At 42.2% G+C, this 12991-nt stretch overlaps 1 protein-coding gene across 5 annotated transcripts in view; it reads right to left on the reverse strand.

Annotated features, from left to right (window-relative positions):
• The window catches only part of LOC140577544 (neurexin-2-beta-like), a 314016-nt gene that overhangs the window by 14110 nt on the left and 286915 nt on the right, over positions 1-12991 (reverse strand). For all 5 annotated transcript variants that reach the window (XM_072717164.1, XM_023827381.2, XM_023827379.2 and 2 more), the window contains one exon: positions 5518-5840. In XM_072717164.1, the coding sequence (XP_072573265.1) occupies positions 5518-5840 (323 nt within the window). The remainder of the gene's footprint in view (positions 1-5517; positions 5841-12991) is intronic.

The following is a 12991-nucleotide window of genomic DNA, read 5'->3' on the forward strand; positions in this document are numbered from 1 at the left end:
TGTCAGTATGCTTCCAGTTTGTCTGTAATGTGCTATTGCCTTACTTGTACATCACTTTTGACAGAAGCTTCTGCTCAATAAAAATAAATATAAATATTATTGTACTAAAATTAAAAGCTTGAGCAACAAGTTCATGGTTAGTCTGTAGTCTATTGCAGGAAAAACAGAGGAAGAGGAAGGGAATGGATGGCAGAGACAACAACATGATTCTCAGTATAGCTGTCCAGGCTTAGTCATGTAGTACCAATGCTAGTGTTGATGACTTAATACCATACATTGAATATGACATATTGTGACAATTCAGCTTTCATTTACTTATTGATTATAGTCAATTTATGGTAAGTGCTCTTTACTCTTGAAGAGCAACACGCAACAGAAACACACAGATACTTGCGCGCGCGCGCACACACACACACACACACACGCACATGTAGGGTAAACATATCTTTATGGGGACCGCTCATTCATTTCAATGGGAAAAATGCTAACGCTAACTATGACAACCTTAACCCCTACCCTGCCCTTACCATAACCATAAGTAACCTAACAAAATACAAGCGTATTTGCATTTTTAGTTTTTTCAGAGCAGTCACCGATTTTTTTTCCCCATAAGGGAAAAAAAACAGATATTTATCACGTTATGCGGACATTGTGTCCCCATAAGAATAGGTAAACCCGCGCGCGCACGCACACACACACACACACACACACACACAAACAAACAAACAAGTTCCATGCAGATACTTTTCATTGGTTTTGATTTGTGTTTGGGGTGTAGTCTCTGATGAAGACCTCCAGCACTTAGGCCTTCCGTACTTTGCTTGCATGGCGAGTTTTTCAGGGCAACAATCTCTGCTCTTTATTGGCCATGTAGGGGAGTAAATGGTGTGTTAATGTGAGAGACAGAGGGGGACAAACTATTAGGGTTGAGGGTCTTTATGGGAAGCCTACTTACTCTGCAGCTAATGTGCTCTCCTCTTTCAGCAGAGTCTGCTGCTTGCTGACCTGCTGCTGTATTTGCATGTGCTTCATGGAGACAACATACAAACAAAGCACCTCCCTAACACTCACAGAGCCCCAGGTACGGACGTGTATAACAGATCAATAACACTCCAGATAAAAACAGAACTATGTGTAAAAGAACTAATGAAGGACTCTTGATATAATGTGCTGTCATTATACTTCAGTGATTGATAATGAGGCAATGCAAGAGAAAATAGTGTAACTGGAAACTGAGTTTACTGTGGAAGTTGCCATGAAAAATTCAGGAGGGAAGTTTCTAGAGAATCCCTAAGTGGCTAATCTAACCACAAACCAAGCAGCAACACCGAAATCCCAATGACAGCTGATCTCAGCACCATCCTGCCTTCTACCCCAATTCTCTGCTTATGAAATCCAGGAGTCCTGAGAGGAGTCGGCAGTCAGCTATGATGCTGCAGTGGAGTTACATCCCTGTGGTATGAGCAGGACGTCACCCTGCAGAGAGACACTGCCCTCACCCTACAGGCAAATCTTACACATGTGTAAGCAATGTGGGGATACATAATGCTAAGCAGGGCACCAGGACTCCATTATGGTGTAAAATGTACAGAAAGAATTACGTTTTAATTAGAGTACAAAGCCCCCTCCACACTACACAACTACACGCTGTACTGTTCACACTACATGACTTGTCGTCTTGTATTCGGCAGTCTTTAAGTTATTGGGAATTACACACTACATGACTGACTAGCGACACTGTAAGATTTTTCACCAAGAGGAATTGCAGACTAGTCTGTGTGGTCTTCAAGCTGTGTTTCGTCACAAAATCACATGTGTGAATGATACCGGGAAATCACAATTCTACTTCAATACACTAGAAATAGTTAAAATTCTGTAATCAACATATATGCTGACATTGACAAATGCACGGCAGATGAACCCTCATATGTGGGTGATTCTCAGAAAATCTTGGTTTAAAAGATTTCAAACATGAAGTACTTAAAAAGATTTGCATCAACAAGTTTCTTTTTTAGCCATTAATAACCAGCTCTGAAGTGCTGTAAGGCTATATTTTAAATCATTTACAGAAAATTTAACATGTTTTTTAACATTTCCAAAAACAAGCCCTTAAAAATCTCATTAACGCAACATTCTGAAAACATCAAGACCATCAAGAAAGCCAATACATTTTCATATTTTTAAAAATTGCTTATTAACAGTCATCTCATTAACAGTTATACTCAGTTATTTGAAACTCTAAAATAATGTATATTTTTAAATTAACATTTTAATTTAATTTTGACTAATTTCTGTCATTACTGCAACTCCTTCTGGAATCTACAACCTAATATTTTTCATATTTCACTGAAACTTAATATATTTTTGAAATAATGTGGCAAACCCGAAGAACACAACATATAGATTCTACACATGCATTTAAAAGCAAAGTACTATTTTTTGATTTATTAAATTAACATTAAATGGACACCTTTGTGGTAATGATACAGAGGTTTCGGAAATGAGCTTGATGAAATGTGTGGCACTTGTAGGTTGCTTTGCTTTCACTCTTCTGTCCAGTTCATCCCAAACCAACTCGATGTGGTTGAAGTCTGGAGACTGTGCTGGCCGCTCCATATTTTCAAGCTTACCATCTTGTTCTTTTTCCGTAAGGTAGTTCTGGCATAGCTTGGACTCATGTTTTTGGTCATTATCTTGCTGTAGGATGAACCCCTGAACAACTAGGTGCCTACTAGAGGGTACTGCATGGCACTGCAGTTTGATGGTGAAGGAGATTGCATTCACTGACACCATGACTTTCTTCGCAATTTCTCTGTAGGACAGACCTACACTTTTGAGTGTTATGATGGTTTGTCTCTCTTCCATTGTTAATGACCTTTTTCCTAACAATTTTTAAAGCAATACAACACTTTCTGCAGTACAATACTGTTCAAATAATGCTCACGAAGGTATGATACCACAGTGTGTTCCAACACTACTTATATGCAGACAGAGGGGGTTGAAAGTAATCAGGGCAAGTTGAGACACCTGTAGGGATTTCAAGGCTTGATCGAGCTCCATTGCTGCAGAACAGCTTTAGGTTGTTAATTCATTTCTTGTTCCCCGAAAAAGACCTTTTTGCCTTTTTGTATAATTCTGAAATGTACATTATTTCCCAGTTTTGGTTAACCTTACCTTTTTTTCTGGGAGTTCACCACTTAAATCACCACTCAATAAAAAACTGGAAAAATTGGACACGATGGACAGCTAAGCGAGAGAGAGAGAGAGAGAGATGCATCTGGACAGTTCACATATACCATTCGAGCGCCGATTTGCCAGCGCTGATCGAACACAGATTTGCCTCCGATCTGGGGGTTTTGTCAGTACTCTCCAGAAACTGCCGACGAACGGAAAATAAATGTAAATTTAGCTTAATTGAAACATAGTGCTGTAATATTACTACATGTCCTATCGCACAGGAGACCATGTCAGTCTCGCATGGGTGACCACAGCAGTCCATTCGTATGCACGGGTGATATGATCTAAGACTTATCGTGGATAGCCGAAACCGTGGATAATAGTGAACCATCCACGGACCCCCTATGTACAATGCTTTTTGTGTACTTACATATGGTAAAGTTTAAATACAGTAAAAATAAGTACATTGTACATTATTATACAGTACTGTACTCTGAGTTGAAAGAAATTCTGATGTTTCAGCCTAAAAGGGATGATGTAGCAATGAAAATCCATCCATCCATCCATCAATTTTCTGAAACTGCTTCAAGCTTTTTATATTTTTTTTATGACAGACACTGCGATAATGTGGCAATGAATATGATCAGTGAGAATGCTAAGTGTGGGTATAGGGAGATGAGTCATGTACTGGGCGTGACTGGGCTGGTAGATGTTACAGCTTGTGCTCAATTGGTACCCAGTTTCAAACTCATAACCCATTTATTCCTGGAATTTTCCTTTTTTTTTTCCCCGAATAAACCAAGGAGAACTGAAACCAGGGATACAGGGTTCCTGCTGTACTGGACAGCAAAGTGGCGGTATGTGGCTCTGCCATTTAGGACTGGGATTAGAAAGCCACCAGTTCCAGTCCTGTGGCTGGCAGACTGATGCCTCCGTTGAGCCTTCAGCAAGGCCCCAGTGTCACCAACTTTGGTCAGTTGGCTGGTGTAAGATTTTCAACTTGAGATAAGTCTGCACACGCATTTACATGTTTGTAACAGTTTTATTACCTTGTAAATAGTCTATAGGGTTTGAAAACTATTCCAATGCTTTTGATTTTAGGTTTATAATGGAATAATACAGATTTGCTGTAATATTTCTTATGTGAGTGTAGGAGTCTGAAAGTGTGAGTGTCACAGCAGATGTGTGAGGATTGGCAACCCTGAGGCCCTTAACCCCAATCACTCCATGGACACCAATGGAACAACCTTCACTCTAACTCCCAAACTTGCTGTAGCCTATATGTGTGTCACTGAGAACAAGATGAGATAGGCAAAAACAAAATGCCCCCATAGGTATGAATAAATCACTACTATTCTCTTAAAAAAAATAAAAAATTTACAAACAAATTACAAAAACAAGCGGATAGGAAGTATGCACTGCACACTTGCACAGTTGTGCTTGTCCTCGAATGTCAGACAGCTGCAATTTGCCATGGTTATTTAGGATTCATCAGTAGTATTATTTTATTTGCTTCATGGACGCTTTGGCATGGCTTTGTAAGCCATGGCACGATTAGAGTACATTATTAATAAGGCTAATGTTTATAGTGCAGCTAATGAAGATGAGATTGTGACTGCTGGCTCTGTGGGTGCAGAAGAAGGGCATTTCCACAGGATGGAGGTGCCGCTTTGCTTTCTGCTTCCTGACCTCATCCACACTGCTCATCACACTGCTCTAGGGGGCAAAATGCCCCCCAGAGCAAGCAAGCAACATGTAGGGTATCATTTCACAGATCGGCAATTCGATTGAGGTTGGAGGCGGCCTGCCTTGTTCATGCAGAGAATGTAAGCTGCTGTTCCATTAGGTTTAACCTAAAAAAATGCTGAGCATGTCTAATGCGAGAAGAGTAGAAACTTTTGTAACAATTTTCAGTGAACAGCAGTTTATAAATTCCATTTTTACAGACTGTACGTATTCACATATTTTTTAGATTTTAAAAGTACAGTTAACCTTTTGTGATAGTAAATAAGATTAAAAGAAATGAAAAAAGATAAAAACAGATATACCATACATTAAAATATAGAAGTGCCTCTGTCGGCCTAGTATTTCTGTCACGCCATCTTCTCTCAGCAATCTTTTTCTTTGTGCAAGTTACTTGTAATGCCTCTTAGTCCTGGAACAGTTTGTGTCTGTCTCAGCAGAACACGGACACATCACCTACGGCCCAGCTTCTTGTACCAGCACAAGCCGCAAGTGACTCTGTCCATTGGAGAGCCGTGTGACAAGGTAGATTTACCTGTGATGAAACCTCACACATCAGCTTAGGCTAATCACAGCCTCCTTAGCAGACTTACTCACCTGTGTGATGCTGTCTCTCAGGGTGGGTGAGCGCTGCTTGCGGGTGGTGGTGGTGGACATGGTGGTGGTGGTCTCCATGATGGTAGTGGACATGTCAGCCAAGGGGGTGGTAGAGGTGGTGTCGGTGGTCAGGACAGATGGTACATCCCCCACCAACCGCAGGTTTCCCTCCACCTGCACGTTGGGGTCACCCTCAGATGCCAGCTTTAGCACCTGGAGCCCGTTGTAGTAGAGCCCTGAAATCTGGCCCTGGAATGGCCGACCTCTATCCCGACCGCCAATCTTTATGGACGCCTGGCTGTTAAAGATGGTCAGCTGTCGACCTAAACAGGGCAGAGGGAGCGAGAGCCTGGGTGAGAAAGGAGGCCAAACCCAGAGCCAATGTGTCAGTGTCAGGCTCTCGGTATGGGCAGCACACAGGTGGGCATGCAGGCCATCACATCTCCCTGAGCCAGTGTTAGGAAAGAGGAGTGAGCTAATCAGGTTCTGCACTTTCACACATGCATTCCTGATGCGTGCTTCAGTAATGTCAAAACCCTGCAGCAAAATATATGGGAGTGATCAGTAGTTTGCAGAGGTATCTGATTGTTCCACAGATGGAATACATTAATAGGCACTGAGCAGCATTCTAAAGGGTAAAATCTGGGAGCCGGTGATAATTATTGGGTCAGAATCTAAACTCACCTTCTATGAATTAAAAGTTTTATGACTTGCCTGACCTTGACAAACCTATATGGGTCAATGTCATTCACAAGCTGTGATGTTAATTGGTACGAGGATCTGCTGCTTCTCTATCCATGATGAAGTATGCTCCCCTCTAAATGCCCTTTCCTATCGTAGGAACTTTTTTCAGGAACCAGGGCTGTCATTTATCAAAGTGTGCATAGAATGGCTCCTAACTGTGCATATGAAGCGCCATTACACACAGGCAAATTGGTATTTATCACTTAACGTCCTGATTTTCCCAAGTGTGTCATGTCCCGGGGTCAATAAGGGATGGACTTGCATTTCACCTCTTTAACCAATCACAGTCTTCCTTGTATGACATCACCACATTAATTAAGACCAATGTTTTCTGTTAAGAGGCAAGGTACACAGATTTGTGAAGTATCCATTTTATTAGGCATGCCTTCTTTTAAGGGACATGTCATAGATACTAAACACAGGAACATGCTTACCTGCAAAGGCCATACAGAGCATTCAGGGCACATCTTTATTTCAAGGTGATGATAACAACAACAACAACAACAACAACAATAATAATAATAATAATAATAACAATAATAATAAGCAGAGAGTTAAGGACCCTGCTGAAGGGGCCACAGACCTGTGGTTATTTTGCCAGGGCCAGGCTCAATCACACAACCTTCTGATCACAGGCACAGAGACACACAGGCTTAGCCAGCTGACACACACTGCCAGTTTGAAGGCTGGAAGTCTTGAGGATGAAAATGAAAAAAAATGGACCAAAGCTGCTCCCTTGTTTTCTCAGGGATGCACTGAACTGAGGAAAATCGGGATGACCTTTTATGACTTCATATGAGCAGCCACGCGAAGTGAATGTTGGTAAGGCATTCTAAATGTGAGCAGGATTATTTAAATAATGAAGCACCCTCAATAGAGCATATATGGGCATATAACTTTCACATCACTATATGCTTGTATTGTTGTTTTGTCACTGTATTAGCTATTAAGAAATGAAGTTTAAAAAAATGAAGGGAGGAAAAATGGAACTTCACTAGGAATGAGGTGTAAGTTTTACTGGATGTAACAGACAAAAAACCAAATAGGTACTGATTGGCAACTTTACCAGTAGCTGGTAAAAGAAAGAGAAGGACCTAGCATGGGGACAGGTGACACATGCAGTTAATGCTGCGTCATTTGTAATGAGAACGGCAGCAGAGGTGAGGAAGTGGTTCGATCTGAAAATCGCCACCACAATAGGATCGCAGCCCACAGGCACTCACGCACAACGTCAGTGTCACCTCTGGATGGTGACACAGCTGCCATCAAAGGTGCAACATCCCTAACAGGAGTCATTCCAGATGGTGGCACTGACAGTGCAGCTCCATCAGCCATGGAGGAGGCTGAGCTATTAGAAATAGGTAATCTTATGGGTGCATTTAACTGGCTGCAGCAAGGAATGTGTGTCATATGCCGCAGTAGATCACAAGTGAATGTTGCTGAAAATGAATTGTGACAGTCACATCAGTTGTCTTGTAAAGCATGCGTTTAGTGACAGTGACATTTTTTCGGGGCATGGACCTTATATGACTTTGGAACAATTCCTTTTTATTAGCATGAGCTGCCTGTGTATACGTTGTGTGAACGTAACAAGATCATTCTATTCGTCAATTTATCAAGGTTGATAATTAAATGGGAATCTGTGTCTATCAATATGTGTCCATCGGTTTGCTTCGGTTTGTGTGTACGCATGGCTGGGAGTGTCCCAGGAACTGCGTTCCTGAACTAGGGTGGGAAAGCACCTACTGTAGTAACTTGGGTTTCTAAGCCCTGAAACCTGGTTTATGTGACAGTCACATCAGTTGTCTTGTAAAGCATGTGTTTAGTGAGTGATATTTTTTTGGGCATGGACCTTATATGACTTTGGAACAATCCCAGCAATGAGAACCTTAACCCCTACCCAGCCCTAACCTTAACCATAAGTAACCAAACAAAATTTTTAGTTTTTTCATTGCAGTCACAGATTTTTCTTAAATTGAGTTTTCCCTTATGGGCACCAGGAAACTGGTCCCCGAAAGGGAAAAAAATGGGTATTCACCACGTTGTATGGGTATGCATCACGTGCTCTCTCTCTATCTCTCTCTCTGTCTCACACACACACACACACACACACATAACCCACCAACAGGTACCTTATTTTCATTTCACGTCCTAGGATATATCAGATGGGATTTCTCAGTGTGCCATTTTTTTCATAGTAACACAAACCCCTTCACAGAAGTCAAGCACAGATGAATCACCTTCATATAGCAAAAAACAGCAAAGATAAAGTGAATGTACAAGAGACTACAGCACAATTTTTTGTTTCACTCATTTCTCAATTTATAGGTGTGTGCCTGTTTCTCATTAATGAAGGGCTTCTTCCTCGCTTTATGGGATTTCAGTCCTGCTTCTAGGAGCCTGATACAAACTATCCTAGCAGTGCACTTCACAGCTGCACTTAATGTTTCCTGTTCCTTTTGAAGGTCACTTGATGTCATCCTACGATTCATGAGAAACTGTCGGATAAGTTAACGGTCAACTCCGGCATTAGAATGTGGCTTCTGCCTGTTATCTGGCTGGTTTCTGGTCCTTCCCAGTGTCTCCTGCTTCACCTTATTCCTGTGTACTGCTGACTTTTTGTCTGATATTTTGAACCTGAAAACATCCTGTTGCTCAGCTTAGCCTTTTGCCAGCAGAACCACAATTAAACCATGATTTAAAAATGCAGATTTATAAAAAATATAGAGTGGTCTCTTAATTTTTTCCATGACTGTATCTTATGACTCCAGTTCATTATTTCCACAGGGAAATAGTACTAAAGAATTGCTATTTAGAGAACCATGCTTCTGACCACGCAATTGTGAAGCATGTTGTATAAATGGGTGAATTATATGATTTAGAAAAAACTCAGGCAGCAGAGTGAGGCCTATCAAGCAGGCTATGTTCACTTTCACTCTGTGGTGGTGTTTTAGCCCATCTGTTTGAAGGTGAAGGTATTATAAGCTGTCATTGTGATGGATTTAGGTTGGTTAGAATAACAAGGCCTCTAACACAGCAAAATCTATTCATTAAAACTGCTTATGGGGACCAATGCACAAAAACGGATTATAGGAGAAAAGAAACGTCCCCAGTGCTGCACATCTAAATCAGAATGCCCTCCAAACAAATGAGGGGATGATCACAGATTTCAGATGGTTCCCTTCTGAAATGATTCCCGACAAGGCCAATGAAGCTGTTGGGCATAAGGCCAAATAAACAGTGACATGCTCCTCGATAGGATCCCACTTTCCTCCATGGCTCATAATCAGGAGGCTTAACGTGGCAGAACCAGGCCACTGGGCCCTCATGCAGGCTTTATTGGACCTATTTCAGGGGCAGCGCCGGCTGACCAGACCGCTTCTCCTAAGTCTCTTGGGCTTTTTTCCATGATCGACACTTAATGGTTTCCAGCGTAGGCTGGCTATGGAGTGACAGCAGGCAAGCATATTAAAAAACCACTCAGACTGAGATGTACTCTGGTAATTAACTTCAGGCTGCCCCTTGGGGGGACATGATGGCCCCCTTGCTCTTGGTTAGAGGGCAGATCCTCGCCTCCTCCCCAGGCCTCTGTGCAAAGATGCGGGGCTCAATGCCACCGACCAGCTCCAGAATGAGCATGTCTGTCCGAAAATGCGTGAAGGATATGGGCCGAGATTGGCAGAGCACAGTCAATGGAGGGAGCAGAGAGAGAGACAGAGAGAGAATTTGAATTTATAAGCCTACTCTATTGGGACAATTTCAAGTTTCATGGAAAAAACAGACAAAATCGTGCAAATAGCATACTTGTGCTGTATCACAAGAAAAAAAAATAAAAAACAAGGAAAAAAGAAAATCTAAAAAAGGAAAAACAGCTAAAAGGACAGCAATAATTCACCATTGTAAATGACAGTGCATAACACCCCGTTAATCCTCCAGATCACAAGAAACACTCGTAAACAACCCACCCGCTGTAATAGGAATGTTCCACCCAAATTCATGCAGCTACTATTGCTTTCAGCATTGCCACTGTATCCACTGCACGCTGGTCTCCTATCTGGGTCCTTCCAGATGACTAACAGTGCCAGACAAAAAAAAAAAACATTATTTTAAAGCCAAGACATCTTTGAGCCTAACTGAATGTCTTTCTCCAAAACTAAACTGCTGAAAGGAAAACCTTTCACCTAATAAAGAAATCCAACTGATTAGCAGCGATAATAAACCACCTAGCCCTAAGCATTGCACAAGAAGGTGAAAAACTTGGGCATCCCACACCTACACTATGACTGAGGTGCACCAGATGTCTGTTCATAGATAACAAGTCATGTACAATCCTCCAGTGGAGGTTGGCTGTCTGCTTTTTAATCAGATGCTCATACAGCGATCACCAGTAGCCTTTGGGAGAATAGCCAGTACAAAATAACACAGCCCATCTCGTTAGAGCACTTCAGCCAAGGCTGGCACTCTTGACACTTCCAGGCAGGTGATACACAATGGTTTTCTTCCCTGTGAGTTCAAACTTGCCCAGCTTGGGGGTTCCAAAGGACAAGAGATGTTCCTCAATCTCTTGCCAATCCCTGTGTCGAAACTAACGGTCAAAGAATGAAACTCACACTCGCAGTCCGGCCCCAGCTGTCAATGTCAGCTGTCGCACTCAGGAGGGCCTGATGTAAGCTGCATGCTTCTGCCACCACCTGATTCTGCAGACGAGCTCATTTGAAGATGGCTTGTTTACCTGGGTCAACCTCTTCAAAGATGACCCAACTTTGTGCACCCTGAAGCCACCACGCGGGACTGCATAGTGAGGATAGCCGTTATACTGAAGTTCTTTCAGTAACCATGTCCCAACAAGTAAATCTGGTGACCTTCAGTGAGTAAAAACTATCCAGGCTTTGAGCATAGACCTGTACAAATGGGTGAGGTCTGCCAACTCAGCCTCTGCCAGGCATCAACAAGAGATGCCTGTCAAGCCACAGTCCACCAGCCCTCCTTAAAAGCACTGTTGCAGAATTTGTCCAAGTGAAGTCCTCTTGATACAATAACCTCTGTGTAGCCTGGAATCTTAAAGGCATTATTCTAGCCTTGCCCTCCATCCTAAACTGGAAGATGCAAATCAGCTGACTGCAGCTAGTGTTACCCATTCCAGAAGAAAGAGACCAGTACTCCCTGAACAACATCCACTAGTCTAGCTGGAGGTTACAGCATATGAAATCTGTGCCACAATGAGGAGACAGGTAAATGTTTGCCAATAAGATCTCTACCTCTAAGTGGCAGCAGCCATTTCCACTGAGACAATCCGACATGCTATACCATTCAATCCATCCGATTCGTCCCTTGAAGCTTACACAGGGTTACAATACCAGCAGGGCACAAAGCTCTAGTTAATACAGAAGCCTTACTAGTAATGTCCAAACATGCTCCATAGATGAGTGATTCCTTGAGAAGCCTATGTAAGGAGAATGTGCACGTAAAATGGAAAACAGTTCCATTTTATTAAAAAGATTGCGATAAAAGACAGGCAGGCCAGAAGTATCTAGTGTTTTTGAATTCATTACAAACACAGTCTTATCCAATCACAAACCACCCACAGTGCGCAATAGTGTCCAGGCCAATGGTATCCACATGAAGTCCCCTGGACTAGCAAGGAGTCTCTGTAAAGCCGAAGTTTAAAAGCAGCAGTTCTGCTGGACATCTGTATAAGACCTTCCTCCCTCGCTAAAGGTAAGACACTCTGTGGTTTCCTGTGTAACTGTCCCAGAATCAATCTACTACAATTTGTTGGATTATGACCTGTAAATTTTGTGGTGGATCAATATAAGGCAGTTTATGTCAGAGACGATGGCACAGGATTGTTCACTATTAAGGTACGCCCTTTGTATGACATTTTGGGGACTTGCCATTTCCACTTATTCAAGTGAAAATACTCCCAGAAAAACCTCCCTTCTTCCATATCACTGAAATCGTGAAATCAAGCCGTCCGTTAGTGCTGGCTCTCTACCTGACTAACTCCCAACCAAAATGGCTTCTCTCTTCCCCCTGTTAATCCTGGTATATGATACAGCCCCATATTCAGCAACAATTTTGAATAGTGCATGTAGGTCCCTCTGACCACTAACCATCAAGGTTTTGTTATCAGACTATGCAGACACATGGAAAGGGGATTTGCAATTATGTACTGACAACCCCAAGAGTTCTATCCTTAGCCAATGTAGAAGGGGCTCAACAGCCAAAGCATACAGCACTGCAAACAATGCACAGCCCCGTCAAATATCTCTGCACACATTGAAGGGTGCACACAAACCACCATCAACTTTGAGCAGACTTGCGAGTATCAGGCAGCTCTTACACAACAATCCCAGATTTTGTGTGCAAAGCATGGATTAGCTTCTTTTTGCTAAAGAAGTATTTCGAAGGAATTGTGAGCAAACTAATGCCCCCTGTACTGTTGCACCAAACAAGTCAGCCAGCGCATCTGATTTAGCTTCAAGTGCATCAACTCATTTCCTGTTTTGCCACAATTCAGTCTCCATTGCCTCTGGAATCTGGTTATGTCCTGGTGACATTGAAAGTGGACTGTTGGCAAAAGATTTTTATTTGGGTTTTTGGCACATCCCACCACTGCTGTAAAGAAGCAAAGCATGGGCTCCGACATTTTTAAGTCTCACAGAAAGCTTCTTTAAAACTGGCATAATTTAAAAGTGCCATTTAAAGCACTAGTATAAACTTTTTGGCC

Source organism: Paramormyrops kingsleyae, chromosome 10 (genome assembly GCF_048594095.1).
Source record: "Paramormyrops kingsleyae isolate MSU_618 chromosome 10, PKINGS_0.4, whole genome shotgun sequence".
In the NCBI taxonomy this organism is placed as follows: Eukaryota; Metazoa; Chordata; class Actinopteri; order Osteoglossiformes; family Mormyridae; genus Paramormyrops; species Paramormyrops kingsleyae.